At 38.7% G+C, this 27,781-nt stretch overlaps 1 protein-coding gene across 4 annotated transcripts in view; it reads right to left on the bottom strand.

The window, feature by feature from the left end:
* Positions 1 to 18,655: 18,655 nt before the first annotated feature.
* BCL11B (BAF chromatin remodeling complex subunit BCL11B) overlaps positions 18,656 to 27,781 on the bottom strand; it is a 137,904-nt gene continuing 128,778 nt past the window's right edge. For all 4 annotated transcript variants that reach the window (XM_031953288.1, XM_031953290.1, XM_031953289.1 and 1 more), the window contains one exon: positions 18,656 to 22,697. In XM_031953288.1, coding sequence (XP_031809148.1) covers positions 20,686 to 22,697 — 2,012 coding nt within the window. In that variant the 3' untranslated portion in view covers positions 18,656 to 20,685. The remainder of the gene's footprint in view (positions 22,698 to 27,781) is intronic.

Below are 27,781 nucleotides of genomic sequence, written 5' to 3'. Positions count from 1 at the left end.
AAGAATGTTCTTTTTTGGTCTCTAAGAGATATGTCTCTAGTGTCTCTAGAAAGAGTTTCCAGTTTGCAAGTGTGTTTTACAGGATGATAACGGGGCACTGGTCTAAAAGCATGGTCATTCCCAAGACTCTTGGGGTCAGAATCTTGGACTATGTCCATCTAAATTTGAGGGAAGATGAGGGTAGCCTCACCTGCCCAATATATGTTTGCCCCGTGTCTCTCCATCAGCTACCTTGCTGCATTAGCTTGCTTGTTTTTGGCTGAGGCAATTGGGGTTAAATGACTTGCCCACGGTTGCACAGCTAGTAAGTATTAAGCATCTGAGGCTAAATTTGAACTCAGGTCCTCCTGACTTCAGGGTTGGTGCTTTATCCACTACGCCACCTAGCTGCTCCAAGCTTGCCTGTTTTGTGGATGGTGATTGACAGTTAGAGGAGATTGGTAGCCAAAGGAATCACCTTGAAGCAGGATGGATAGAGCAAAACACAAAGTAGGAAAGATTGATGAGTGATGGTGGCAAATCAGTAGAGAAAGTAAGGATTATACTAACAATTCATTGCACAATATATGAAAAGATCTATGAGAAAGCTCAACTAAAAGTATGGATTCAGAGTACTTTCTGTAGATAAAGAGGTGGGTTTATAGGAAGAAAGATCGGAGTTCAAATCCTGATTCAAACATTTTCTTCCTCTGTAAAATGGGGATAATAATAGCCCTATCTCACAAGGGTTGTTTTGAAGATAAAATAAAATACTATTCACAAAATACTTTGCAAATTTTTAAGCACTATGTAAATGTTAGCTAAGATTATTTTATGTCTCTTTGAGCACAGAAAGGAGAAAAAATGCAGAAGAGTAGATAGAAGGGAATTAGATTCCAGAGAATAAATAATGGGGAAATGGTATGAGAAGGCAAGAACTGATAGCAAAGGAAAAAGGTTTTCAGTTTGGAAGATAATGACTCTGGATCACAATTAGAAAAAGTATAGAGTTTACTATTGATAGAATGGAGGAAGTATCAGATTACTGGAGTTCTCACCTTTCGTGGTCCTGGGATGATAGAGAGTTGCAACAGTCTATTCTTGCTCCAAACACTAGAAAGTTGTGATACAGAAAACTGAAAGGTCAAACCTTTTCTATAAGTTTGTTACCACTGTTCAAACAGGCCTCAATTAATTAGATCCCCAGGAACTTGATTGAACAAACACTCACACCAATTCTTTTGATCTATTCCACCAGAGGAGGATTAAAAAAAGGTGTCTGAGAGGGGATGTATTACTGTCTTTATTGAGAGCATTTTACTTAACTTTTTGAGTCAGTTTTCAATTACCTCCACAATAGTTTTCTTTTTTTGCTTTATCTTTCCTAGGTTTAGATTTTAGAACTTCATTTAATTTATCTTGGAAAAGAAGTTTGGCAACATATTTCTTTTCTCATTTTTTTCTCTTCCTCCTTTTCCAGTCCTTGCTGTGTGTGTGTGTGTGTGTGTGTGTGTGTGTGTGGTGTGTGTGTGTGTGTGTGTGTGTGTGTGTAGGACCATCACTTTATCATTTACTGGTAGACTTGATAAGGATGTGTCATTCATCATTCCCCAGTCTCCACCTTGCCTTTGTTCCTAGAGAACAATTGAGAAAACTCCTAATCTGTAACTTTGTCCCACAAAGACATTGAGGGTGAGGGGAATAGGAAGGTGTTTCCAGATTATTCCTTCAATACTCCTTTGCTTCTTTTGATTCTTTTAAATACTTTTAAGTTTTTATCCCTTTGAGTTCTTTTTTATTCTTTGATGATCATTCTTTATTCTTTCTCTTTCTTTCCTCTATAGGTCAACCTTACTTTTAAAACGATAGCAATAAGCATGACATGAGCAATTTTATTACTTATCTTTTCCTTGATATTTGTACTTATCTACTTTTCTTGTACTCCTGTTACTTGGAATTATTTCAAAGTTGAGTATTCTGCCCATATCTGCCTTACCATTCACCACCAATAACAACCAGAAATGTCTCAAATGCCTCTCTTTTGCTGAAAATTCTTTTTTTTTTAATTGATGATTAGGCTCTGGTTTGCAGGGTAGATTATTTGGAATTACAGGTTGTTCATTTTACTTTTCAAGATATATTATTCTATTCTTTTCTGTGATTTCAAGTAATTATGGGATAATATGGTTTTTATTGTTACTAATCAATAGCATTTTCTTTCCTTCTAAAATGAAGGTGTTTCTTTTAACTGCTCACAAAATCTGTCATTTTTCATTGACATTATTCAATTTATCCATCATGTGTCTAAAAAGTTGATGCATTTTTTGTGGCAGCAATCTGTGGATTCCCTTGAACAGTAACTTGTTTTCTAAATTCATAAGTTCTGAACAGTTTTCTTTTATTATTTCCTAAGCTATGATACTCAGGGTTTTTTTTTTTATTTTTTATTTTCCTTTGGACTCTCTATGAACCTGAAGATATCTCTGACCATTCTATCTTCAAAGTCAATCACTTTGACTTATATAGAACTCTATTTGTTTTTAATGTCATTTCTTTTCTATCAAAATTCCTTACATTTTTTGTTGTTCTAAAACTGTTACTCTCTCATTTACTTTCTAAGAGATTCTGTCTCATGTATCTCATGCTTTTCTAAAGAGCAAATCTGTTTAAAAATTTGCATTGTGACATACACTAATTTTGTGACATATTGGTTCCTAATTTCTTCTTTTATGAATTGTATTTTTCTTTTCAATTCTTCTGAGGATTTTTGTTATGCTTCTAAACTCTCTGGAAACATCCACATATTATAATGTAATTATACAATTATATATTATCTATATTATACAATTAATTGTATTATAAATAATTACAAATAATATTAATATATTATATATTATATACAATGTAATATTATATTATAATATTTAAGATGGTTTTCTATTATCTTTAAGATATTACTCATTTTTCCTTCTTGTTTCAGAATCTTATCTGTTAATTTTATGCTTGCATGATGAACTTTTATTGAGGCTCTTTCTTTTCTTTTCTTTTTGGTATTTGAACCTTGTTAACTCCTCCATCATTATCCACAGGTGGAGATGCCCTAATAATTTCATAACATGTTTTAATGAAGAAAAAAGACTAGAGGACCTGAACAATTTGATGAGATTACTGAAAGGTAGGGATTTGTGTCACTCTTTGGAGAGATGAGGAAGACTAATCTTCATCAGTTCAAATGCAACCTCAATTACTAGCTGTATGATCCTGGGTAAATCATTTAACTCTTTGTCTCAGTTTTTCATCTCTAAAATGATCTGGAGAAAGAAATGATAAACTACTCCAGTATCTTTGTCAAGAAGACCCTAAATGGGTCACAAAGAACAAACAACTGAAATGACACAATAATAGAATAAAGCATACAGTTCCATACATGGCAAAAGTGCCTAATCATTTTCATTGACTATATTTATTTGTTACAGGTCTAACAAGGACTGACCACTGGGCCCAGTCCTAATAAGCATGTTCAGAGTGGTGTATGAAAGAGTTAAGGAAGTCTGCTTCTGGAAGAGTCATAGTGTAGAAAGCAAGTATCTTAGAGAGAAATTATATGCCTGGTTTTGGTCTGCTAAAGAGATGGGAAGGAATGGTCTTTTTGGATATCTCAGAGTAAATTCAAAAGCCACTACCAACCATGCTTTGGAGTCTTCTCTTCTCATAATTTCTTAGCTATCCCTATCCAATGAGAGACAATAGTATAAAGGGCTTTTAAATAGACTCTAACAATTACATGATTCAAGGATATGGGCTTTGTTTCTTTGCCTTGGCATTTGCTCTTTTGTTTTAGGTGGAAAAGAAAAAGTTCGATAAATTTCAAAAGCCACACAAGTTCCATGAATTGAATCTATGCTAGGTTGTGCAGCCAGATCAGCAATGATGTCCTAAAGGATTATCAATTGGACCTTCTAGATCCAGCCCAGAGGTACACAGCCCAAGCATACTGCTGGACTCATCCAGCAGCAGTAGCTCATTTGGATTAGAAATTGTTGGAACCAATATTATATAAAAACTGTATTAAGTCTGACTCCATTTTCCTCAGGGACCAAATAAGAGATTGTGTTCCAGATGTTAGAAATATGCAGTGTATTATTTCTATTCTTGCTATATTTTAAAAGTTAATAGCCCTTTACAGATTAATTTATTTTTGATTAATTGATTAAATGGAACTAGAGTGTTAGTCACTGGCATCTAAGAGTGGGAGATCTACCCAGAAAAGGGTCTTGAGCTAATGGCATTAGAGACACAACTCAACCACTTAGGAGTACCACACTAGGTACTAAGAGTCTAAAGGAGAAGTGAAGCTGGTTTTGCACCGAGAGAATGGAACTAGAGAGTACTCACTACATAAAAAAGCTAGTGGTATTCTTTGGCTGGGAGCAGGGAAAAGTGGGGAGTGAGTTTATGGATAGTGACAAGATGCAAAAGAAAAGAAAAGAGCATCAATAAAACACTAAAAATAAACAGAAGGAAACAAAAAGAAATTCAGAAAGAGGCAGAGATGGCAATTTTGTTACTACCTTGTTAAATTTAACATACACTTTAAAAAATAAACTTTGTAGCAGATGTTCAAGGATTCATACACAATCATCTTTTCTCTTTGTATATTGAAATATTTGTTTGTTGATCATTGTTGAGTTCAATGTGAAAAAAAAAAGTGTGGAGAAAAAGAAGTTTTTTCTGATAGCTGGAAAGAAAGAACTCTAGCAGAGAAACCTTAGCAGAGCACAGAGTAGACCTGTGTACTTCTGTAGTTCTTCCACCTCCCCCTTCCCCCCCCCCCGCCCAAATCCACCTAATTACAGCCTTGGAAAACCAAGTATAGAGACACATTACCATTTTATATGCTCTCACTTATAGGTGAGAGATCATGAAGTGACAGGGCTTCTCAACAATATAAACCTAGGAATATGTGGACACATGATTCAGCCTCCCTGACGGAAGGAAGAGGATTTCCTGGACAGTGGTAAGGTTTTGGGGAGAAGAGGATCAAGTATATGACCCTTGGACTGGATGAACACCAAGGGACTGATTTATTAAAAAATGAGAGCTAGACAGACAGACAGACAAAGAGACAGAGACAGATAGACAGACAAAGATACAGAGGCAGAGACAAAGAGACCCAAAGAGAAAAGGAGATAGAAAAAGACAGAGACAGAGAGGGGAAAAAGACAAAGAGAGACAAAGAGGGAGAGACAGAGATAAAGCAGGAAAGAGGGGGGAAGGAGAGAAAAAAGGGAAGGGGAGAGGACAAAAGAGACAGAGAGAGGGAAAGAAGGAGTAGGAGAAAAAATAAGGAGGAGAGAGAAGGAGAATGGGGAGGGAGAGACAGAGAGAGAGACAGAGAGAGAGAGACAGAGAGAGAAACCTGTATTTGCCACTCCCCTCCTCACTAACATGAATTATTCACATTCTGTAGAAAGGGAGTTGCTTGCTAGCCTGCCCCATCCCCAGATTGTTTTCTTCTGAAGGAGTCTAAACCCTTAGGATTTTAGGATCAAAGTTTTATAGTAGAAGGGACCTTACAGCCCATGTAGCCCAATTCCTTTACTGTTCAGATGAAGAAACTGAAACCTGGAGAGGAAGGATTGGGATCTGAATCCTGGTTCTTTAACTTCAAACCCCACAGTTTCTATTATAACACCTAGCCTTCCCTTCACATGGAACTACTAAAAGACCTATATGGAACTCTGGGGGTAGAAGCAAAGACTCTTAATATGTAAAGGGTCCCTTTTATAACAGCTTTAAGCTCATTGGTTCCCATTCATAGGTATGATTCAAAGAGGTAACTGATCTAAAATAGCCAGACCAAACAAATCATCTCTAGACTCTGAGACTCCATCCTTCTTCCTCAGTGAAGTATACACAGAGAAGTTCCCAGGCTTAAAGGATTTCTTCTGTCCTCTCAAAGAGGTGCTGATGGACATGTACATATTCCCAGTAGAGAGATACAAGGTTCCTTCAAAGTCTCTGAAGGTCACCAAGTTCACCAGGCTCCCCTGATCAAACTTCTGTGCTAAGATGATCTCAAAATCTCCTTCAAGGGCTTAAAATTCATATTGAGATTCTACCTTTCCCCATCTTTAGCACCACATCTCCATCACCAGTTTATCTAGATCTTTCTAGTAATGAATGGATACAGTAACCAAACAATAGAGCCTTCCATTAACCTAATGGTCAGTCTTCAGTAATTCCCATACACATGATATTCCAGTGTGTGAAGCTGCACAAACTTTGACTAGAGCAAACCATTAGAGTCTTCCATTAGTGCATGAACGAACACTGGACTAGGGGTCATAAGTTCTGGGTTTCAAATCTGTCACTTTGTAATTTTGAGGAAGTGACTTTATTTTAGTTTATTAATCTATAAAATGAAAGAATTATATTAGGTGACTTCTTAGTTTATTAATCTGTAAAATGAGAGAATTAGATTAGGTGATTTCAAAACTAGATATCATGGACAGCTCTGACATTTTATGAGTCTAAATTTGAAGATCTCTCTAACTGTAACATTCTGAGGTTTTTTTTCCTTTTTTATTTTCCTTCCTCTATTTCTTCTTTTCATTCTTCCCTCCCTCCCTTCTTTCCTTCCTTCTTTCTCCTCCTCTTCTTCTCTGCCTCTTTCTCTGTTTGTCTCTATCCCTGTCTCTCATATAGTCAGTTTTTCAACTATAAAATTAGGGACTTAGACTAGATAAAAGGTGTTTCTTCTCACTCTAAATGTATGCTTTATGATTAGAAAACCAAATCTACTATTTCTGGGCTCTGTGGATCTGAGTTACTATCTGATAATAATCCAATTATCATTCTTGGATTCTTATTTTTAATTATGTATGGATACTTTACATGTGTAGAATACATCATATTTCTCAATGTGTCTCCATAGATGTTATTTCATTTGATCCCTTCAGTTCTTCTGTATAGTAGGTAAGAAGATATAATTGTCCCTATTTTTTACAAATGATAGTGGTTCAGTCAGAAGGACTTCTTTCCAGGACTAGACTTTCTCAATAAAAAGCTTTATTGTAGATTAGATCTCAAAAGACTGTCTAGATCCCATTTTTCAAGATGAATTTTCTTCTTTTTTTTCTTTTGACTGTAATGCAAAGTGAGAGGTGAGGAATAGTGAAATGTTCAACCTGACCAACTGTCATGTTTCTTTTGAGGCTAGGGAGTCAGAAGAGTATCCTGTGCACTTGATCTGCTCTTGCCTCAAGTATATAGCAATCTCCCACCATATCCAGGGTCACTTCTAGTTAACCTGATTTATAATCTTGCTACTGAACCCAGATCTTGTGAGGAAGAGAGCCATCTACACCCAAAGAGAGAACTGTGGGAACTGAGTATAGATGACAAAATTGTATTTTCTCTCTTTTTGTTGTTGTTTGCTTGCATTTTGTTTTCTTTCTTTTGTTTTTTTTTTCCTTTTTGATCTGATTTTTCTTGTGCAGCATGATATTTGTATAGAAGATATATATATATATATATAGAAGAATTGTACATATTTAACATATATTGGATTACTTGCTCACAACAGCCTTGGAAGATGGGTGCTATTATTATTATTTTCATAATTGAAGAAAATGAGAGGGACAGAAGTTTGATGACTTCCCCAGGGTCACATAGGTAGTAGTAGTATGGATTTGAATGCAGGATTTCCTGAACTCCAGATCCAGTTCTCTATCTGTTGCACCACCTAGGGCCTGATAGAGACTACTTCCAATGTGTCTTTTCTATTCTATTACTTGTCATGTTGTCTTTCAAGAAAACTTGCAGCTCTGTATCCAACGAATGTTCAATTTATGTTCTTGAATTCAATTATTCCAGTGAAATGTAGCATTTGGAGTCAGGAGATTTGGACCTTGCTCTCAAAGTCTTAGTGTAACCTCTTAAGGCTTTGGTTACCTAATTAGTAAAATGAAAAAATTGGAAATATTTTCCAAGGTCCATATTTGCATTATATCCTGTGATCTTAAACACCAGAATCTATTAGACCATAAAATCTATAAGGATAGAAATCATAATATATTATTTATTCTATTATTATTCTATTATTAACTTCTATTATTAATATTCATTTATTTGTTACGTCATATGAACATTCTCAATGAACATTTTAAAGCATCTATAACATATAAGGCTCCGTTCAAAATACTGAGGAAAGGGGCAGCTAGGTGGCACAGTAGATAGAGCACCAGCCCTGAATTCAGGAGGATCTCAGTTCAAATCTGGTCTCAGACACTTAACACTTCCTAGCTGTGTGACCCTGGGCAAGTCACTTAACCCCAATTGCCTCAGCAAAAAGAAAAAAGTTACATGGGGAAATAGAATTATGGATACATTTTTTCAGGAACTTATAGGAATAATAAACCATGTATAGAAATAAATAAGACAAAATAAAATACGGACATGGGAGAATGTAGCATTCTTTGACATTAGATATTAGTGCTAGTTTGGTAAAACCAGAGATATTAGGGATGCTATCCGCTAAATTTAGAGAGGTAATATGGTTTAGTGGGTAGTGCTTTGGATAGGTACAGGACCTAAAGTCAGGAAGATTCATTTTCCTGAGTTCAAATCTGACCTCAAACATTCTCTAGCTGTTTGACCCTAGGCAAATCACCTTTCCCTGTTTGTCTTAGTTCCTCATCTGTAGAATGTGCTAGAGAAGGAAATGGCAAACCATTCCATTATCTTTGCCAAGAAAATTCCAAAAGAAGTCATGAAAAGTTCAGATGTAATTGAAATAACTGAATAACAATAACTAATGGTAATAAGTGCCTAGATTCTGAAGCAGAGGTAATGTTCAATATTTGCTAAATTAATGAATGAGTGAGGCAGCTTCTTATAGATGTAATATAAAGGTTTCATCTTGAAGAACTGGGAGCCTTGGAACCTACTGAGATGTACTGAATCATTCTTCTGTGGCTTTTTAGGAATCTTGTGAGTTAAAATTAGGGGCTACCAGTGTGTTGTATGAAATCTCTATGAAAGATTTGCAGAAAGAAGTAGATAAAAACTATAGGATAAGAAAGCTTGGAAGAGCTGAGATCTGAGCTGTAGAGCAAAGACTGACACTGATGAGATTATGTATCCATTAAAATCTCTAAATAAGTTAATTAGCAACACTCTTCATAGGGACTATGTCTAGGCAATAGGAAAGTGGATTGGATTTGGGTATTACTTTAGGGATAGAGGGTCAGGAGAAGGAATGAATTTTTCTAATGAAATTTATCTATTTAGTATAACAAACACTGGAAGGCTTTCTTTTTGCTCTCATCTTTTTCAACATTTTTTTTTTCATCTCCCTTCATTGTCATAAAGAAAACATGTTGCCATAGTACCTCACTTGTTTCTCTCTGAGAATACTTCTGGGTGCCATTGTTTTTTCTTTCCAGTGGCCTTAGCTGAGATGGTAACAGTCTCCTTCCATTGTTGCCTGTTGGGATTATAGAGGCAATATTAGGAGAAAAAATTGGTCATCCTTATGGAGAAATGAAAAGACTAGATTGGTGACATTTTACTTACAATGGCAAGGTAGACCAAGTGACTTTTCTAAGAAATAGGTCTTTGTATTCTGAACAAGGACTTTTTCATTTCTTCCCCTCAAAAAACCTTGATCATTTCCAGTCACACATCTTAGAAGTATCCAAGAAGCTCCAGAGTCTGAGATTTAAGCCTATACCTATTCTTGAGGGCAGGTATGGATGCCCAACTTGAATAGCATAATGGAACAAGAACTGGATCGGTAGTCAGGTGACTCAAGCTTAAATCCTGGTTGAGTTATGATACGTGCGTGACATTGCACTAGTCACTTAATCTCTGCAGATCTGTGTCTTCACCTGGAACAAAAGGAGATTTGATTAATTGATCTTAAAGGCCCTCAATCTCAGTCCCCATCCCCATGGAGATCCTGTGGCAGGTGTGATAACTCTATAAAGTGTTTAGTTGTTGAGGTCTGGAAGTCAGGAACCTGGCAATCCCACAAAAGGAATGTATTAAGTCACTTTAAAAAAAAGGGATGAAGGGATTCAAATACAAATTTGAATTGAACTGGGGGGAGAGAAAAGCCTACAGCATAGGTAATAGGGAATAATGAACAGCTAGGTGATACAGTGAATAAAATTCTGGGCCTGGAGTCAGAAAGACCTAAATTCAAATATGCTTTTAGACATTTAGTACCTATGTGATCCTAGGGAACTCACTTAACTTGTTTGCCTCAGCTTCCTAATCTGTTCAATAAGCTGGAGAAGGAAATGGCAAACCATTCCAATATCTTTGCCAAGAAAGCTCAAAATGGGGTCATAAAGAGACTGAAAATTATTAAACAACAACGACTAATAGGGGATAGATTAGATGGATATTCTGTGGAAGAAAGGAAAGCATCCTCAATTTAAGAATTAGAAGGTCTTGATTTACTCTTAATTGCTTTGTAACTGGGAGCAATAGATTTACTCTTGTAAGCTTCAGTTTCTTATCTATACAAAGAGGAGGTTTAATTAATTGATCTCTGGGATCCTTTCCAGTGCTAATCTATAATCTATAGTCTATAAAATGTGGATATACTACTCCATGGGATTATTTCAAGACTAAAATCCTTTTGTCCACATAGGAATTATCATGAAGAATCGTGGAATCATTTATTATAGACCTGGAGACAACCTTAAATCCTCAGACTATGGAATGTCAGAGAAGAAAGGAGTTTTTAGAAGCACAGAACATAGAATGGCATAGTTGGAAAATACTGGGAAAGACTTGAAGCCCTGTCAGATGGTCAGGTGGCAATTTGTAAATATTACAATATTCGTGAAAGCATCCCAACCTGTAGTGTGTGGAGCCCATAGCCTGGAAATGCTGGTGGTGGCTGATGAAAGGAGACAACATTGTGACATTGGAGAGTCCTTAGGTTAATCAAAGATTAAAGGTAGCACGACCCTTACTGCAGGTATCAATAGTGCTTTGATTTATTTTACATTTCTGCCTGCTAATTTCTCTTTCCCGTGGAGTATCTCTGTGGCAAGAGCAATTGTAGCAACCCAAGCATGTCGGTCACTCCAGTTTCTTTCCTTGAAGCCTAGTTTGGAGGTCTTAGCTTGTAACTTACACCAGCAAGAGCCTCATGGAAGGAAGGGCTCCACAGAACAAAGGTGTGTCCAAAACTTCCACCTGAACCAGATTAAAATGTAATTTAGAAATGTTTAACAAAGTAGATAAAAATCCAATGCAACATACTGTTAATTTGTGATTTTCTAAGTCAATATGCTCCCCATAGGGATCCATTTCTATTGGAATTCCCCACAGGGTTCCTCAAACTACGGCCCGTGGGCCAAATGCTGCAGCTGAGGACGTTTATCCCCCTCACCCAGGGCTATGAATTTCTTTATTTAAAGGCCCACAAAACAAAGTTTTTGTTTTTTACTATAGTCCGACTCTCCAACAGTCTGAGGGACAGTGAAGTGGCCCCCTATTTAAAAAGTTTGAGGACTTCTCACTCTAAACCATGGGAAAGCTATTTTTTTCTCTATTAGTATAAGCAGTGTCCAAACCTAATACTGATGTGAACTCACCGAACATTGAAGTACTGGCAAATATACACACCAGGTTCCTACTTCAGTACCTCACCTTAGCCTGGCAGTGATCCTGGGATTTCAAAAGCTAAGCCACTGAAACTCAAATTCTAGCAGGTCCGACCACTATGGAAAGATTTTGTGGCTAGTCCAGGCAATGGACAATGCTTGTCATTCAGGGATGAGTCTAGCTAAGCCGGGAGAGACTCACACCAATGGACTGTCAAATAGGTGAGGAGGGTTTCTGGGGTTGGACTTATTTTTGCCACAGGAATTCATGTATTAGAAGAATTGCAACCTGCAGGGGTGGAAGTTATGCTCAAGGAAGACTCATACCTCTGGTGTGAGGGTTGCTGAGCCCTTTTCAGGACTGCTTTCCCCCTTTGACTTCCATCTGATCCTTCTAACTCTTATCAGTGGCTCCAATAAGTTATAGCATGCACAGCAATCACACCCCAGTACCAATAAGTTATAGCATGCACAGCAATCACACCCCAGTAAACTGTCTTGGTAGATAGGCTATGTTATGGGTAACCCTATGGTGAGTTAGGAGGGTGTCTACCTCAAGCAGGTGAAGACTTCCCTTGGTAGAATGGACCAATGAGAATAATTTCCAGTGGCCATGAAGGCACTTTGGAGAGCTTAGAACTTGATTATTCAAATGCTCACTGCATTTGAGCCATCACCAGTCATCTCAACTCTGTCCTGCCATTGGACAGTGATGACTCGAAGAGATAGTGAGGCTGACATTTTGTGCAACTTTACCTCACTTAAATCTAATTTATGCATGAACCACAAGACCAAAAAAAAAAAAAGGAAAAACACATAGTAGGTGCTTATTAATGCTTATTAATTGATGGTGGTTCTCATAGTGATATAATAATCACTTATCTTTGATCAGTGATGAACAGAAGCAGCTACACTAAATGAAAGAACACGCCGAAATGAGTGTAGATCACAACATAGCATTTGAACTCTTTCTGTTGTTGTTTGCTTGGATTTTTGTTTTTCTTCCCAGCTTATTTTTACCTTCTTTCTAAATCTTGTGCAATAAGATAACAGTATAAATATGTATACATATATTGTATTTAACATGTATTTTAACATGTATGGGACTGCCTGCCATTTAGGGGAGGGGATGGAGGGAAGGAGGGGGAAAAGGAACAGAAGTTTTTACAAGGGTCAGTGTTGAAAAATTACCCATGCATATGTTTTGTCAATAAAAAGCTATAATAAAAAAAAAAGAAAATAAATAACTTATTTTTGAAGCATCTAAAGGAGTATAGTTTAGTTAGAAAGAACCACACTTCATTTCAAATGAGATCTAATGAGATAATATTTATAAGGTGCTTCCCACAGCACATGGTACATAGTAGGCACTATATAAATTCTTTTATTTCTATTCCCTTTCCCTTCCTCTCCTTCATGTGGCCGATAAACTAGTAAAGCAAATTTTAATATGTATCAGGGAAATGCATAAACTGAATAATGGGCTGTGAAATCCTTTCTATCTCTAGGATTCTGTACTTCCTTTTCTACTGGCATTCAGTATATTTAAACCATTTGGTCAGACCTAAACAGCTTGAGAACTTAATCCTACTGATTTGTTCTTAAATGATTACAATTCAGATAATTACATAATACTTTTCACTTATGTAAAAGGAAAAAGTGGTGTCTTTCTCAATGAATTAAAAGTTACATAGGCTTTAACTATGTATTTTAATCACCCTAACAGTGAGAAAAAAAAAAAAAAAACCAGTTTCTATTTACAGACATTTGTCTTTCCAGCAGAAGGGAAATGTTCTCCAGTTTTAATCATTGGACCTAGAGCTCAAGTGGAAGGTATTAAATACCATGCTGCAAATCCTTGAGTCAGATTGTTTAACTGAAGTTGGATTGATTTGGAGATATTCAGATGACGGGTGAGCTGTCTGAAATTTTAAAAACAGACTAAAAATAAGTCATAGTCAGCAACTGCATGACTTTCAGTCAGTCAGAGATGACTGCTTTTATCTTTATTTCATTTAACTGAGGTGGTGAAGGAGGCTGGGCTGGGGGGAATGAAGGGAGGTTGTATTTCTGACATCACCATCATCAGAGGGCATTTGAGGGTTGTTGTTTTTTTTAAGGTTCTGAAGTCTCTCATTCCTAGCACTGCCTAAGGCTCATCCTTCTAAGAAAAGGAGACAAGAGTGTGATTGGCAGACTTCACCCAGAATAATATTTTCTGTTTTTCTAAGACTCAAGGAGTGCTTTGGCCCCAGGATTTCTGTAACTTTAAAGTTTGGCTGTCCTATGTTAAGTTGCTAAGGGTCCCCTCCTGCTGATGGATATTTTTTTTGAGCATTTCAGCCCACAAAGCAACTGAGGAGTTCAGATGTACAGTGTTTTGTGTGGTTAAGACATAAAAGCCTAAGAGCACCTGTGTTTTTAAGAAACCACTGGCAGAGTTCGAGCCAAGGTCTGATGGCAAAGAAAAAGGGAATTTCCTCTCTTTGGGACACTGGCTTAAAAATTCACTGCAAAGCACTAAAAGCACAAACAGAGGTGGTATTTTCCTGAATGTGGCTCCAACTCCCTGTTATTACTTCTTAAATTCCAATCCTTCCTTCTCTACCCTATCATTTCAAAAGGATCTTGCAAATTAGACCACTTACTCCCAGAGAACAATTTATGCAGTGAATGGTTTGAAAAAAAGAAAGAAAATAATCTGTCCTTCATTTTTATTTCTCACAACCTGACAAAACATCTTTTTGTTTTGTTTTGTTTTTGGTTATCTGCAAAGCATCATTGGGAAGATTTCTCCTTTCTAGATAGTGTTCATTTCCTGGGAATAATAAATACATCATCAAAAGCAACAAATAGAAGGATCTACAGACCTAAGGAAAGCTTTCTTTTTTCAGGTCGGACTTCCTTGTGCCAGATTCTTTATAGTACTCTGAAAAAGGAAAGTATATTTCCAACTAAATGGCACAATGGAAAGGTTGGATTCAGGAAGAACTAAATTTGAATTCAGCATAAGATTCTTAGTAGCTGTGTGACCCTGGTAAATTCATTTAATCTGTTTGCCTCAGTTTTCTTAATTGTAAAACAGAGATAACACTTTATCTTGAAGAAATGTTATGAGGACCAAATGTGATATTTATAGAACACTTAACATAGTACCAGGCACATGAGAGGTCTTAAATGTTTATTCCTTTCCTCTAAATATTGCTCCTGCATTTACCCTGTATCTGGACAAGATGTAAAGGATTATGCTATTAAAGGGTTAATTAATTATACAGAAATGTCCGATTTCTCATTTTGGTTCTTCCGTTCTACTTTTGTCTTGTTGTTATTGGATCATTTCAGTTTTACATAATTCTTCATGATCCCATTTGGGGTTTTCTTGGCAAAGAGACTGGAGTGGTTTGCCATTTTTTTCTCCAATTCATTTTACAGATGGGGAAACTGAGGCAAACAAGGTTAAAATCTCTTGCCTGGGATTGCACAAGGTGTCTGAGGTCAAACTTGAACTCATTAAAATAAATCTTGACTCCAGGCCCAGGACCCTATCTATCTGCTGTGTCACCTAACTGCCCAATGTACTTTTGTCTACTGGCCATTAGCCCGATGGAAGCTTTTTGAAGCTACAAAAATATACTGCATTCATAAGGGCAGAATATATAGAACTCTTGTCTCCATGTAAAAGGTTGTGCTAGAAACATATAATTGAAGAACTTCAGAATGGGAACAGCCTTAGAGACAATCCACTCCAAATAGCTCACTTTACAAAAGGAATGAGGTTCAGGGTCATAAGATCACAGAGATCATTAAGGGCAGAGCCAGATCTAGAATTCAGTTCTCCAAGTATAGGGCATTTCCCGGACTTGGTTGCTTTCTGGCTCCTAGAGGCCAATCCAATTTCAGGTTATGCCTTCTCCAGATTATAATGATAGGTTTTCCATATCATTAAGCAGTTTCACGCACCCCATCCACACATCTTAATTTAATGAACCAGTGGGAAAAATGGTAGAAAAACTCAAATGGTTTTTCAAAGTTGATCAGTTTGCCAATCAATCTTGAAAAGACATAGGAAAGACAAGGTTTGGAGATCAAGTAAATGTCCAATTTATTTTTATAATTTGAAACTGGAACAAACTGTTTCGAACGAGCGTACAAATGAGATGGCAGACACATGCTGAACTCAACATTGTGACGTTAAGGGAGAAAAGAGGCCAAAAATCTCGTACAGAGAATAAAAGGAACAATAAATATTTCACTAAGCCATATTGAAACGACCTCCTGTCATCTCAACATTTTATCCATAATAAAAAAAAAAAGTGCTCGTTTTTTAAACGGAGCACAAATACCAAGCAATAATAAATAGTTCCAAACTTGTAGTAAAAGACAAAACTTCCAAGTAAACAACAAAAGCTCATACAATAAGTAATAGAAAAAGGTAATAAAAATATTTTGCCTTGCCGGTACAAATGCAAACAACTGAAACCAATGTTACTTTGCTTTGCAGTTCTGAAATACAAAGAGCACCATAGACATGAGTTTGCCTGTGAGAAACAAAACCTTGGACAGTCTTTCACTCAGGACTGGGATGAAATACTAATTTCTTTTCTTTTCTGTTTTTTTAAACCTTTCTTTTATATGAATTCAGTCTCCTCTCCCCCTCTCTCCCCAAAGACCCTCAGACAGGAAGTGGCAAATTCCAAGTTGGGAAGATGTCCCTCAAAATGGCCATGTAAGCTTCAGCATCATCTTCAGAGGTCCAGCAGCAAGGATGAGGGAGCTTGCTTGATGTTCGCTTTTTTGTTTTGTTTTTGAGAGAAGGAAAAGAAATCCCAATTTTCGCTGCAGTCAGTAGGAAACACAATTCTTGTGCTTTCAGATGACTTATTCTTGGCTCTGGGGTGACTTATCTTAAGCCACTGAACAACTGCTGGTGAGAGCTATCTCGCTTATGGGACAGCCGTAAGGTTGGCTTGGGTTCCAAGGCAACTTAACGGTATATCCAAATGAAATGTTTTAAGTTTCTGGGTTTCAAGGGTTCAGCCAGATAGGAAGCCTAAAAAGTTGCATCAGTTTTTTGTTTGTTTGTTTGTTTGCTAAATTTTCAAACATGGTCAAGATAAGTGGATTGGGGAGGAGCATGTCAACCAGATACCCACCAAAAGAGAAAGGTCATCTGTATTTGGTGAGGTATTACCCACAAGATGCTAGATTTTAACTTCCTTTTCCTGAAATCATGGTTTCCTGAAATTGGCATCTTAAAAACTGTTATTCCCCCAGGGAAGAAACAAAAGCAAAACAAACAAACAAAAAGAAAAATACCACTCTATCTTCTTAAAGTTACTGGGGGTGGGGGGGAGAGAAAAAGAAAAGAGAGAGAGAGAGAGAGAGAGAGAGAGAGAGAGAGAGAGAGAGAGAGAGAGAGAGAGAGAGAGAGAGAGAGAGAGAGAGAGAGAGAGAGAGAGAGAGAGAGAGAGGAAGGAAGGAAAGAGAGAATGTTAGACAGACAGAGAAAATGGAAGGAAGTAGGAGGAAGGAGAAAGAGAGATTTCAAAAGGCACCAAATTTCATCCCAGTCCCTCAAACATTCAGAAATTGATGGAATGTACAATTAGGAGAGAACAGCGGCAAAGCAGATCAAAGACAGACTGGCAAGACCTGTACAAGGAATAGGCCCTGTTCTGACAGAAAAGGGAATCTGGGCCCAGATCATTTGTATCACCTTAATAGCAGACGATTTTTCCTGTGTCTAGCAGAAACCACGGCTCTCTTTGGAAAGGGTAAAGGTCATTTAAAAATTGTTGTTCTTGAGGGTGGGAAGAGATGGTGATTGGTGATGATAGGGAAGGAAGTTCTCTCTTTCTCCACATCTTGGATTTTTGCAGAGAAAGGGGGATGGGGTTAGGGGCACTTTGTGGAATGTTACTTACTTGAACATCTTTACAAAAACTGATTTTTTTCCACTCAACATGAAAGGGGAATTACCATCCAGTCTGATGTGGCCAGACCCGGGGAAGCCTTGATGCAAGGTCCAGGCTGCTCTGAGTGAGAAGCCCCATGGGAACAGTACTTTTTGTAGGCCAACTCTGATAAAAATATAGACAACGAAAGTGATTTGTGAACAAAAGCATTTAAACACGTCACTTTGCTTCTTTTACTCAAAGGCTGTCAAACAACCTTTTTTCTCTTTTACAATAGGTCTTAACATACAAATTTTTTTTGCAATATTTTATCCTGCCAAATTAAAAAATATATTATGGCAGCCTGTTTGTCTTTTGTGTTTTATTTCCAAATTCACTAACAAAAAAGGTACATGAAATCCCTTTAAAAGGACAAGCGTACAGTTAAAAAATTACAAGCTCCAATAGAAATACAATGAGTGCCTACATCATATGAATCAACCAATATCAATGTCCATTCTGGAGGGGGGAGGGAAGGGGAAGAAAGAGGGAAGGGAGGAGAGAAAAAATAAGTACAGGTCAGAAATGTGATTTTTTTTTTTCTGCAAAGCAATAACAATATTAAGCACTTTTTTCTACATACTTTTTCTACATGGTGTAGCAATCCCCTTTTAATCCCCAAATACAAGTTTCTATACATTTTTTTGAAATAAAAATTCAACACCCAAGGCAGAAAAAAATTTACTAAAACTCAGACTTTACAGTTACAGTGACAAGAACAAATTTATAGACCCACCATTTAAATTTTACTGCAACATTTTCAAGGAAAAAGAAAAGGGTTTTTTTTTTCCTGGTTTTGTAAAATGCCCAGGCATTCTCCATTATTACAAATACTGGTCCACTTTTACAGTAATCAAGAAATTTTAATATATATAATATATACTAAAACCCCGTCACCAAAAGAAAACAATATACACATGGCCATCACGGCATTTCTTTTATAACCTATTAAGCAAACTTTGAAAAAAAAAATGATCTCTCAAACACACATACACACAATTTTTTTTTACCCTTGTATGTATCCAATACTGTAAACGTATTTTAAGACAGAGTGCACTAAATTTAACTTTAAAAAAAAATTAGCCGTTGTTCCTGAATTGTTTTTTTTTTTTTCATTCAACGATAACAACTTGTAACGTGTGTCACTTGAGTTTAAATTCAGCAGTAAGTCACCTCCATTCCATTTCCTAAGCAGCGTTGTCCTGGAAAAAAAAAACCAAGCTGAGAATAATTCAGCCAATGGATGTCCGAAGTTGTGCTGGGTATACATCTTCATTGGATTGGGTCTTATGGCATTTTTCATGTCCTCTATCTTCAACCAGGATTTTTTTTTCTTTTTTTAAAGTAAATGTGGCTTTTTTTTTTGTATGTTTGTTTGTAAAGAATGTACTTTTCTGGTTTTTACTCTTTTGCAAAAGTCTTTTTATTTCACAAAAAAAAAAAAAGTTTTGCATGTGTCTCAAGAGACTCAAATAGGAAGATCAGTTTTCAAGGCACTCACGTCAAATTGAATGGCAGTAGAAAAACTGTCCAATAAATTATTATTTTATCTTTTTTTCTTTATAGTGCCAGTATTGTGAATGCCATGCTTAGCAACACTGACACTTAATCTATCAGACGTCCCCTTACAGTTTAACCCACCTCTGGGCCAAGTAAAATATGCTGCAATTTCTTGTTTAGAAGCCATTTAATTTATATGCAAACAAAAGTTTTAAAGTGCAGGTCAACATAATTAAAATGTCTAACCTTAACTGTTCTCGGTTCAGTATTGTTTGTCCTAATGGGCTAGGGAGAAAAATATGGGAAGGTACCTTTCATCCTAATTTTTTTCAGAATTTCAGTTCTGACCAAAGGACCAGAAAATTTTCATGTTTTCTCTCCTTAACAATAGCACCATTGTGCATTACAAGAGATAACTCTAGCTTCTTCAGATCCTCAGGGTTATCGATACTTGACTTTTTCCTGATTTGGAAGCTAACAGTTAGCCCTTAAAGAAGCATCTAACTAATGATTTCAATAGCTCTACACTACAGAAAAAAGACAATTTAAGCTAGGAGACAATTTATCATTTTCTTCCTTCCCTATGAATACAGGGAACACTCTTCCTCACATCTAGATGGTCCTTCTACCTTGACCAGGTTGGATATTCTAAGACAAGTGATAGCCACTTTGCATCTCAGGGCATCACCAACAGTCCGATAAAGTCACGTTATCTGCCGATAATGCACAATCGAAGAATGCTACTGACCATGGCTGCCTTTACACAAAACCTGCTTTATTTCATGGGGACGATTTTTGTGGGGTTGATTATTTTTTGTTTCATTTTGTCTTTTTTTCCAGTTACAAAACTTGAATGTTGAAAACTATTTGAAAACAAAGCAAAACAAAGGCCTCAGTCACACATGACTTCATCAGTGCTACATTTCAGATCCAATTCCGAAAGAAAGTGCTACAATTTTAAAGATTGTTATCCGCTGTACTCCCCCGCCCCCCCCCATACTCCCCACTTGCTTGCCTTTTTTTTCCTTTATTTTATTTTTGTGTATGTGTCTTGGTGGGGGGGGAAGGGAAAAAACAACTTTAAAAGTTATTTAAGTGTTGGCTTCTTCACAAGAAATTACACATGCGTAGCTTAAATTTCAAAAAAGCAGCGGCCCAAAAATTATAATTTAAAAGATATGTTTCTCCCCTACAATGCAAGTAATCTCAGGCTACTACTGGGTAAAATTAATAAGAGATACCCAACAAAATTTGAAAAGAAATTTAAACAGAAAGAATAATAATAAAAAAGTACCTGCACATGCCAAAAAAAAAAATTACAAAAACCCAATAAATACAGAAATTATTGCACAGTTAAAAGGCTCCACAATTTTTACTGCCTTAATCAACCCTCAGGTTTAATAGAACTTTGTAGACACAGGTTAAATTTGAGTGCCATTTCCTGGCACCTACGATAGTTATGCTAAGTTATGTTTATGGAGGCAAAAATTAAGTCAGCATTTTCTCAGTTGGCAATAGTTAAACTGTACAAATTAAATGTAACCTAGACCCCTGATTTAACCCAGTTGGGAATGAGGAGGGAAGGGGATGCTGGGGATGAGGGAAGAGAGGGGACGTGGGGGCCTTTAGCTTCTTTCGGCCTGCTCTATTTTCACATCATTTGTCAGCAAATGTTCTCCATGCCATTTTTTCATGTGTTTTTCCAGGGTGCTATAAACGCTGAATGGCATCTGGCAAATATCACACCGGTAGACCTCTTTTCCTATCTGGCCATGGGTTTTCATATGGCGGGTTAGCTTACTGCTCTGGGCACACGCGTAGTTGCAGAGCTCACATTTGTAAGGCCTTTCCCCCGTGTGGCTCCGACGGTGGACCGTCAAGTTGCTGCAGTTCTTAAAAACCTTGCCGCAGTACTCGCAGGTGTCGCTGCGGCGGCCCTCCTTGGAGCTGGGCCGGCCGGGCCCGGGGCCGCTGATGTGGGGGGTGCTGCCTCCGCTGGCCGTCCCGCTGCGCCCCGAGAGGCCGCCGTCCAGCATGTCCCCCGGCGGGGTGGAGAAGCGCAGGCTCCCGTTCTCGGAGGAGTGCTCGGAGGAGGTGGCAAAGGGCGACTGGCGGGAGTCTGTGAATCCGAGAAAGGGGTCCTTCATGAAGTGTCTCGAGGCCGCGTAGCCCACCAGCCACTGGGAGTAAACATTTTCCGAAGGGATGATGGTGGTGGGGGGCAAGTCCAAATCCTTCTCTATCTTGATCCTCTTGGATGAATTGTTTAAGCTGGGGCTCGTGATGGGCGTCGGCTTGCGGGGGAACAGGCCCGGGAAGGGCTCGCCTGGGCCGAAGCTCCTCCCGTTGACGGTCCCTTCCTCGGTGCGGTCCAGCTCCCCGGCCACCGAGTCTTCGTCGCCGGTGTCTCTCTGACAGAGGTCTCGAGAGCACAGGTCCCGCTGGTCCGAGCTCCTTTTCATGAAGCTGCTCCTCTTCTGCTTCTCGGCCAGCATGTCGTTGTACTGCTGGATGGCGCCGAGGCTGACGTTCTCGATCACCTTCCCCAGAACGAGGGACTTCTCGTCGGGGAGAGACTTGGAGCCATTTTCTCGATTGCGGCTTAGCTCGGAATCCATGCTGAAACTGGACTCGGGCCTGCTCTCGTTTTCCAGCTCCTCTTCCTCCTCCTCCTCCTCCTCCTCTTCCTCGTTGTCGTGGCCCAGGGAGGGGTCGCTTTCGTTCCTGAAGTCAGCCTCGCTGGACTTCAGCCCCTCCCCGGTGAGCTCGCTGGTGCCCGGCTCCGGGGAGCTGGTGGTGGAGAGTCCGTCGTCCGACCTGCCCGTCATGGAGCCGGCTTTGTGCATATGGGTTTTCATATGACGCTTTAGCTTACTGGCCTGGGAACAAGCGTGGTCACAGAGCTGACATTTGTAGGGCTTTTCTCCTGTGTGACTCCGGCGATGGACTATGAGATTGCTCTGAAACTTGAACGTTTTCCCACAGAATTCACAGGATTTACTCTTCGCCTGAGGTTGGGGAGGAGTCGTACTGCTGGGAGGCATGGGGGGCAGTGGAGGGGTGCTCATAAAAGGTGATTTAGGGCTTGGCTGAAAGGGGTTCAATAAGCGATGCATAGGGTTGCTGCGGTTTGGTGAGACTGGAGGAGGGGTCGAGTTGTTCCCCGCCAGCTCTCGGAGCCTCCTGGAGAAATCCATCGCTGGCGAATCGATTGCCATGGGGTTCAAACGCATGACTCTGTCAAAGGCACTGGGATGCTGGGCAACTAACCCCATTTCTTCGGCACTAAGGCGATGTGGGTCCAGATGGTGACGGGGTGGTGGGCTGAAAAGTGGGGGAGTGTTGGGGAGCCGGCCCTCGCCAAAGCCGGGATGGTCTCGCAGGATGGGGCCTGTCATTCGTAAGAGACTAAAAGGGTTGTTATCTCCGAGGAAGTTCATCAGCGGGGACTGTGCAACAGCCTCTGGTCCCAGAGGAGGAGGGATGGTGATCCGTGGAGTAAGGGAACTGTTTGAAGGGCTTGTTTCCAAATAGATGCGGAATCCATGTGTGTTTTGGGCATGTTGAAGCAAGAACCAGGCGCTGTTAAAAGGTTGCTTGCATGTTGTGCAAATATAGCTTGAAGGCTCATCTTTACCTGTTAAAAAAAAAAAGGCAGAAAGAACACTCAATAATCATACAGGTGAGAGTGCCCAAATGCCCCTGACCCCTACTATATTTTTCTTGCAACTGTTCTCCCCCCATCTTTACCTCCCCCCAAGGCACCTGTTAAAAGAAAGTTCAGCAAATTACACAGGAGGCTCTAAGCAGGAACCTTCAAGTAGCAATAAAGCTACTGCTGGAAAGGCCCATGGCCTACACTTGGTCTACACTGTTGAAAACATCTCCTAAATGACCACAAATTTTATTGTGGCCTCCTTGGGGGGGAAAGAAAACTAGGGTTCTAATCCCAGCATTGTCTAAGTGACCTTAGGTAAGTAATTAAATGTTTCTGGCCTTAATTTAGGTTATTGGACTAGATCAGGGGTCCTCAAACTTTTTAAATAGGGGACCAGTTCACTGTGCCTCAGACTGTTGGAGGTCCGGACTATAGAAAAACAAAAACTTTGTTTTGTGGGCCTTTAAATAAAGAAACTTCATAGCCCTGGGTGAGGGGGATAATCATCCTCAGCTGCCGCATCTGGCTCGAGGGCCGTAGGTTGAGGACCCCTGGACTAGATGGTCCTTCTGGCCTTAAAAGTCTGATTGCAGAAAGGTACACAGAGACTACGCATATCTCTCTTACACATGTTCCTAATTAAGTGATATTTGCTTCAAGGAAGTTCCCTAGAAAAATGACTGTTAGGGGTTAAAGGTTTGGGGGCATATCTATATTTAATGCTGTATCCTTTATTCACCAGAGTTCATTCCGACAACACCCTAAAATGATATCAAGGATATAACAGAATTTTGCCACAATCAAAATCTAAAAACTCTTGGATAAAAAAATGTTCCCAAAGGAAATCCTTTTCCTCTGCCAAAACGCCGAGTGAGTGTGTAAATGAATAGCTGATAATCAAATTTGACAGGGTAGTTGTAATGGACTGTAACAAATGTTGCTTTGTTAGAAATTTGCTCTGTTTGGTAACATCACCAAGAGATATTTATGGCCACTGGTTGAATCCGGTCAAGAATGTTTGCTACCTGCATCTGCCAGTCATCCAGGCAGCCACAAGAATTGAAGTTGCAACTTTCATTTGCCATTTGTCATTCTCATCCCTCTTCAACCTGAGGATAAAACTCCTCAGTTTCAGCCTCTTATTATGTACAGAAAAAAAAAAAAAAAAAGACAGGTGCAGAAAGACCTTGGTCTGTCATCATGTTTTCCAACTTAAAAAAAAAAAAGACCACCCTTCATCACAAACATAATAACCATTTCATTCAAGAGAAAGATTGGTCAAAGTAGACTTTACTGATCTTCCCACCTACCTGCCCCAATGGTTAGTGTTCTCCTTTCTCTAAGTACCTTGTGTATATTTATTTTGTACACACACACACACACACACACACACACCCCACTGCTTTCCCCAATAGAACGGGGATGTATCTGCCTTTTTTTTTTTTCCTTCTATTTCTACTGTCTGGCCCTTGGGAGGCTGAATTCTTTAGATTATTGTAATAAGAAGAGACCTAAACCTGGATCTTAACTCTAACACTTACTAGCTCTGCCATCCTTACATTCTGGATCTCATCTCTCTAAGGATCAGTTTCCTCATCTGTAATATGGGGATAAATATAAATCATTTATTGTGAGAAAATAGCTTATGATCCTTAAAAGTCTTACATTCTTTTCATGACTTTTTCTCTTTAACTCAATCTGCCTCACCTCCTTAAAGTTTTGGGTTTTTTTTTTTTAATTTTTATTTTTTATTTAACTCCAATCAAAGCATGCCGGACTTAGCCTAACAGGACCAAAATATATGTGTTTATAACTTTTAAGAGAAATAGAAGAACTTGGAAAGCACAGCCAGGAGGCAAGGGCAGTGGCAAAATACTCTTCTCTTTTTGAAATCAACCACCCATGACAGTATTTCAGAAATGAAATGGGGTGGGGGAGAAGAGAATGAGTTAATCTATAAATAAATAAGGCTGGAAGACTTCAAGTTGTGTAGAAACCTGTCTTTCAAGCACCCTGTAGCAGTATGTTTATAGGCACATAAACTGAAATTTTGAAACTGTCTTTAAAACTGTATGACTCAGAGGGACTGAGCACCCTGAAGCCAGATCACAGCATTTAAAAAAAAAATGAGGAGGGGAGGGACCAATGATTGACACTGATACAGTTTGACTGCTGGCATCATGTGGCCCCTGCTCTGAAAAAGCTGATAACTGAGGGAACCCTAGCATAGAGCTCACCTTCAATGTTGTAGATAGCTAAACCATGGAAAGACTTAGTAGAATAATATTTTGTGGGAGGTGCTGATGGGGGAAAAAAGGAGGAGACTCTAATAGAAATAAAATGCCTGAATTTTTGAAAAAACTAATTATCTACCATCATGCTTCCATATTGATGGGACAGTCCATCAGTAAGTTTTCCTCCATCCTCCAGATCACAACATTTTGATGATTTTCTACAGGGGTGAACTTTGAGAGCTGTGGAGGACAAAATTCTACACCTGGTGGCCAGCTCTGATTAACAGCTTGCCTGTTCTCACTCAACCAAAAGGCATAAAGAAGGCCATCTATCAATGGGCTACATTTGGGCCTTGGCAGCTTGGCGGAACCTGCCAGTGTCTACAAGCCCCTGACCCAGCCTTGGAGAACCCAGAATCAATTCCATATAATTCCATAATGAAATACCAAGTATTATTCTATTAAAGAACTGCTCACCTTTTGGGGGGAGGAGAAAAAGGGGGGAACAGATTATAACTTAAAGTAGTTAAGCCTCAACTTTTATAATTAATCTTTCAAAATAGCTTATGTTAAGCATTTGGGCTGGGCTTCTTCCCCAGAAAGCTTTTATAATTCACATGCTAACAGTTAACCTATTTGATGACTAGAAAAACCTTCATTACCTCTCACAACCTAACTCACAAGAGCAGATTTATGTGATTCTAGGTGTGGGCTGGAATATAAACCTCACCCCCCCATTCTCATCCCCCATGATGTCCAGAGAACTAACATTATAATCTTTGAAAACACCCATATCTCTCCCAGTGCACGCCCTGCACAGACAGTATAAAAAGTGACAGGAATCATCCAAGCAGGGCTAAAGTAGAGAACGTTTCCTGCCAGCAGCTGATTTATTTTTTCGTTTCGGGAACAGTACATTTTTACCTCAGCTTACCTAGGAGCAGAGCTTAATAAAGACCTTCTGAAAGGAGAGTTAACATGACAGATGACAGGCAGCATCTTACAAGGTCATATATCTTCAAATTAAAGAGGGTCCTGCCTCCTTCACCTTCATTTTAACCACTCTAATTAATCGATTTATTATAGGCAGTTGTTCTATTTCTTCATTTTTCTTAAGTCAGATGATACTCCTTGGCTCTTGCTATCCCTCACCCCCTCCTCCTCTTCTCACCCATTCCCCCACCCCACCAACTCCCCTAGGCTGCCAAGCATTTTACTAAAGATCTGTCCCCATGAGGAATGTCTAAATTATAAGAACATGGAGAATTCCCCGGAAGGCTGAGGACTAAGGCCAATCTAAAGTTGAAATGGCTGATTAAAAAATTAGCCTCAAAATGGCAGCTGGTTGAGAGGGCTTGTAACCACTTGTTTTGAAAAGCTTAAAGCTTTCCTTCCCGACCTCCCCCCCAAACTTTTATACTTTTTCTTCATGAGACACACTGAAGCAAATAGCCATGTCTGCATTCTGAGCTCAAGGAAAGCTGTTTTTATTAGTGAAATCAGATTTCTGAGCTAGCTATCTTTACAGGACCAATGTTAGCTATTCCATCTTTGTTACTTCTATGCCCCTAAACCCACTACTTCTGAAGACCCCCTCCACAAACGGCAGACATTCACTGTAGGCCACTTGGCTATCAAAGATCTGACAACTTCATTAAAAAAAAAAGTTTCACAGCCCTCAAAGGCTCTCTCTAGACTCCCCTCTCTCCTCCTCCTTTCCTCTTTTTTTTTTTTTTAATAAAATGTTCATTTCCATATTATCACTTCATGGTTATCTTGCCTAGAAATTGCCTTAAGCAGTGTAGATGCTCACTTTTAAGAAGAGAACAATGTCAGAAAGTCTTTGAAGATTCACTACGAACATTTTTATATTCTAAAACTTGCTAAATATTTTAAACATGCCCATGAACAGTCATGTATTGCTCTAAAGTAAGCCTTCTCTTTAATAATGTAGTATGCCAGCCCTCTAGAACTCTTCTTCAGTCAAAGGCCCCCAGGAAGTTGGTTTCCAGATGCCCCCTCTATGGCACTCGCCTCCATGCCCCCCTCTCCCAAGGGGCACCTTGGAAAGATGGTTATGGGCACTACCCTTCAGTAGAGTGAAAATTAGGCTTTTCCAGACCTGGACCAATTCCCATGCTGTGACTGCCTGGGTTTTATTCTGACTGACAAGCCAATTATGAGCTTATTTTTTAATGACTGTACAAAACAAAGTCAAATCCTGCCCTGAAAACCTAGAAATGCCTTAGAAATGTCTACACTGCTCCAGTCACTAAATCACAGTTTTCTATTATATCATCTTTTCCATTTCATTTTCATACAACAAGCATTCAAGAAGCATTTATAAGGGGTCTGCTATGTAGGCACTAAGGATACAAAGTTTAAAAAAAAGAAAGAAAGAAAGAAACCATTTTTACTTTCAGAGAGCTTAGATTCTACCAAATATAGAGGAAGGGTGATTATAGTAATCTGAGGTTCAGATTATTATTAGAATTATTGAAAAAATTATTGAACTCTCAAAGAGTTCAGATGGTAAAATATTTTATTTTAGCTCTGCTAAATGCAGAGGACAGCATATAAATCTGGAGGTGTGAGACAGTCAGAAAACTCTTTCAGGTTGCTTTGCTGAACTGAATTCACAAAATCAAATCCCCATTTCCCAAACTGATTTCAATAAGTAAAATTCACTAACAAAAAGTTAAAACTGAGTAACCAAATCTGCTACTTAGATACTGACAATGTAGGGGGATCAAGTAAATGCAAATCAAGTAAATACTATGATCTAGTAAATAAGAGTCCTGTTTTAGTGGAACTGAATCCTCACTGCCA

This window comes from Sarcophilus harrisii, chromosome 2 (assembly GCF_902635505.1).
Source record: "Sarcophilus harrisii chromosome 2, mSarHar1.11, whole genome shotgun sequence".
Lineage (NCBI taxonomy): Eukaryota > Metazoa > Chordata > Mammalia > Dasyuromorphia > Dasyuridae > Sarcophilus > Sarcophilus harrisii.
The sequence above is the reverse complement of the archived record's forward strand: the minus strand, read 5'-3'. Positions and strand labels throughout refer to the sequence as shown.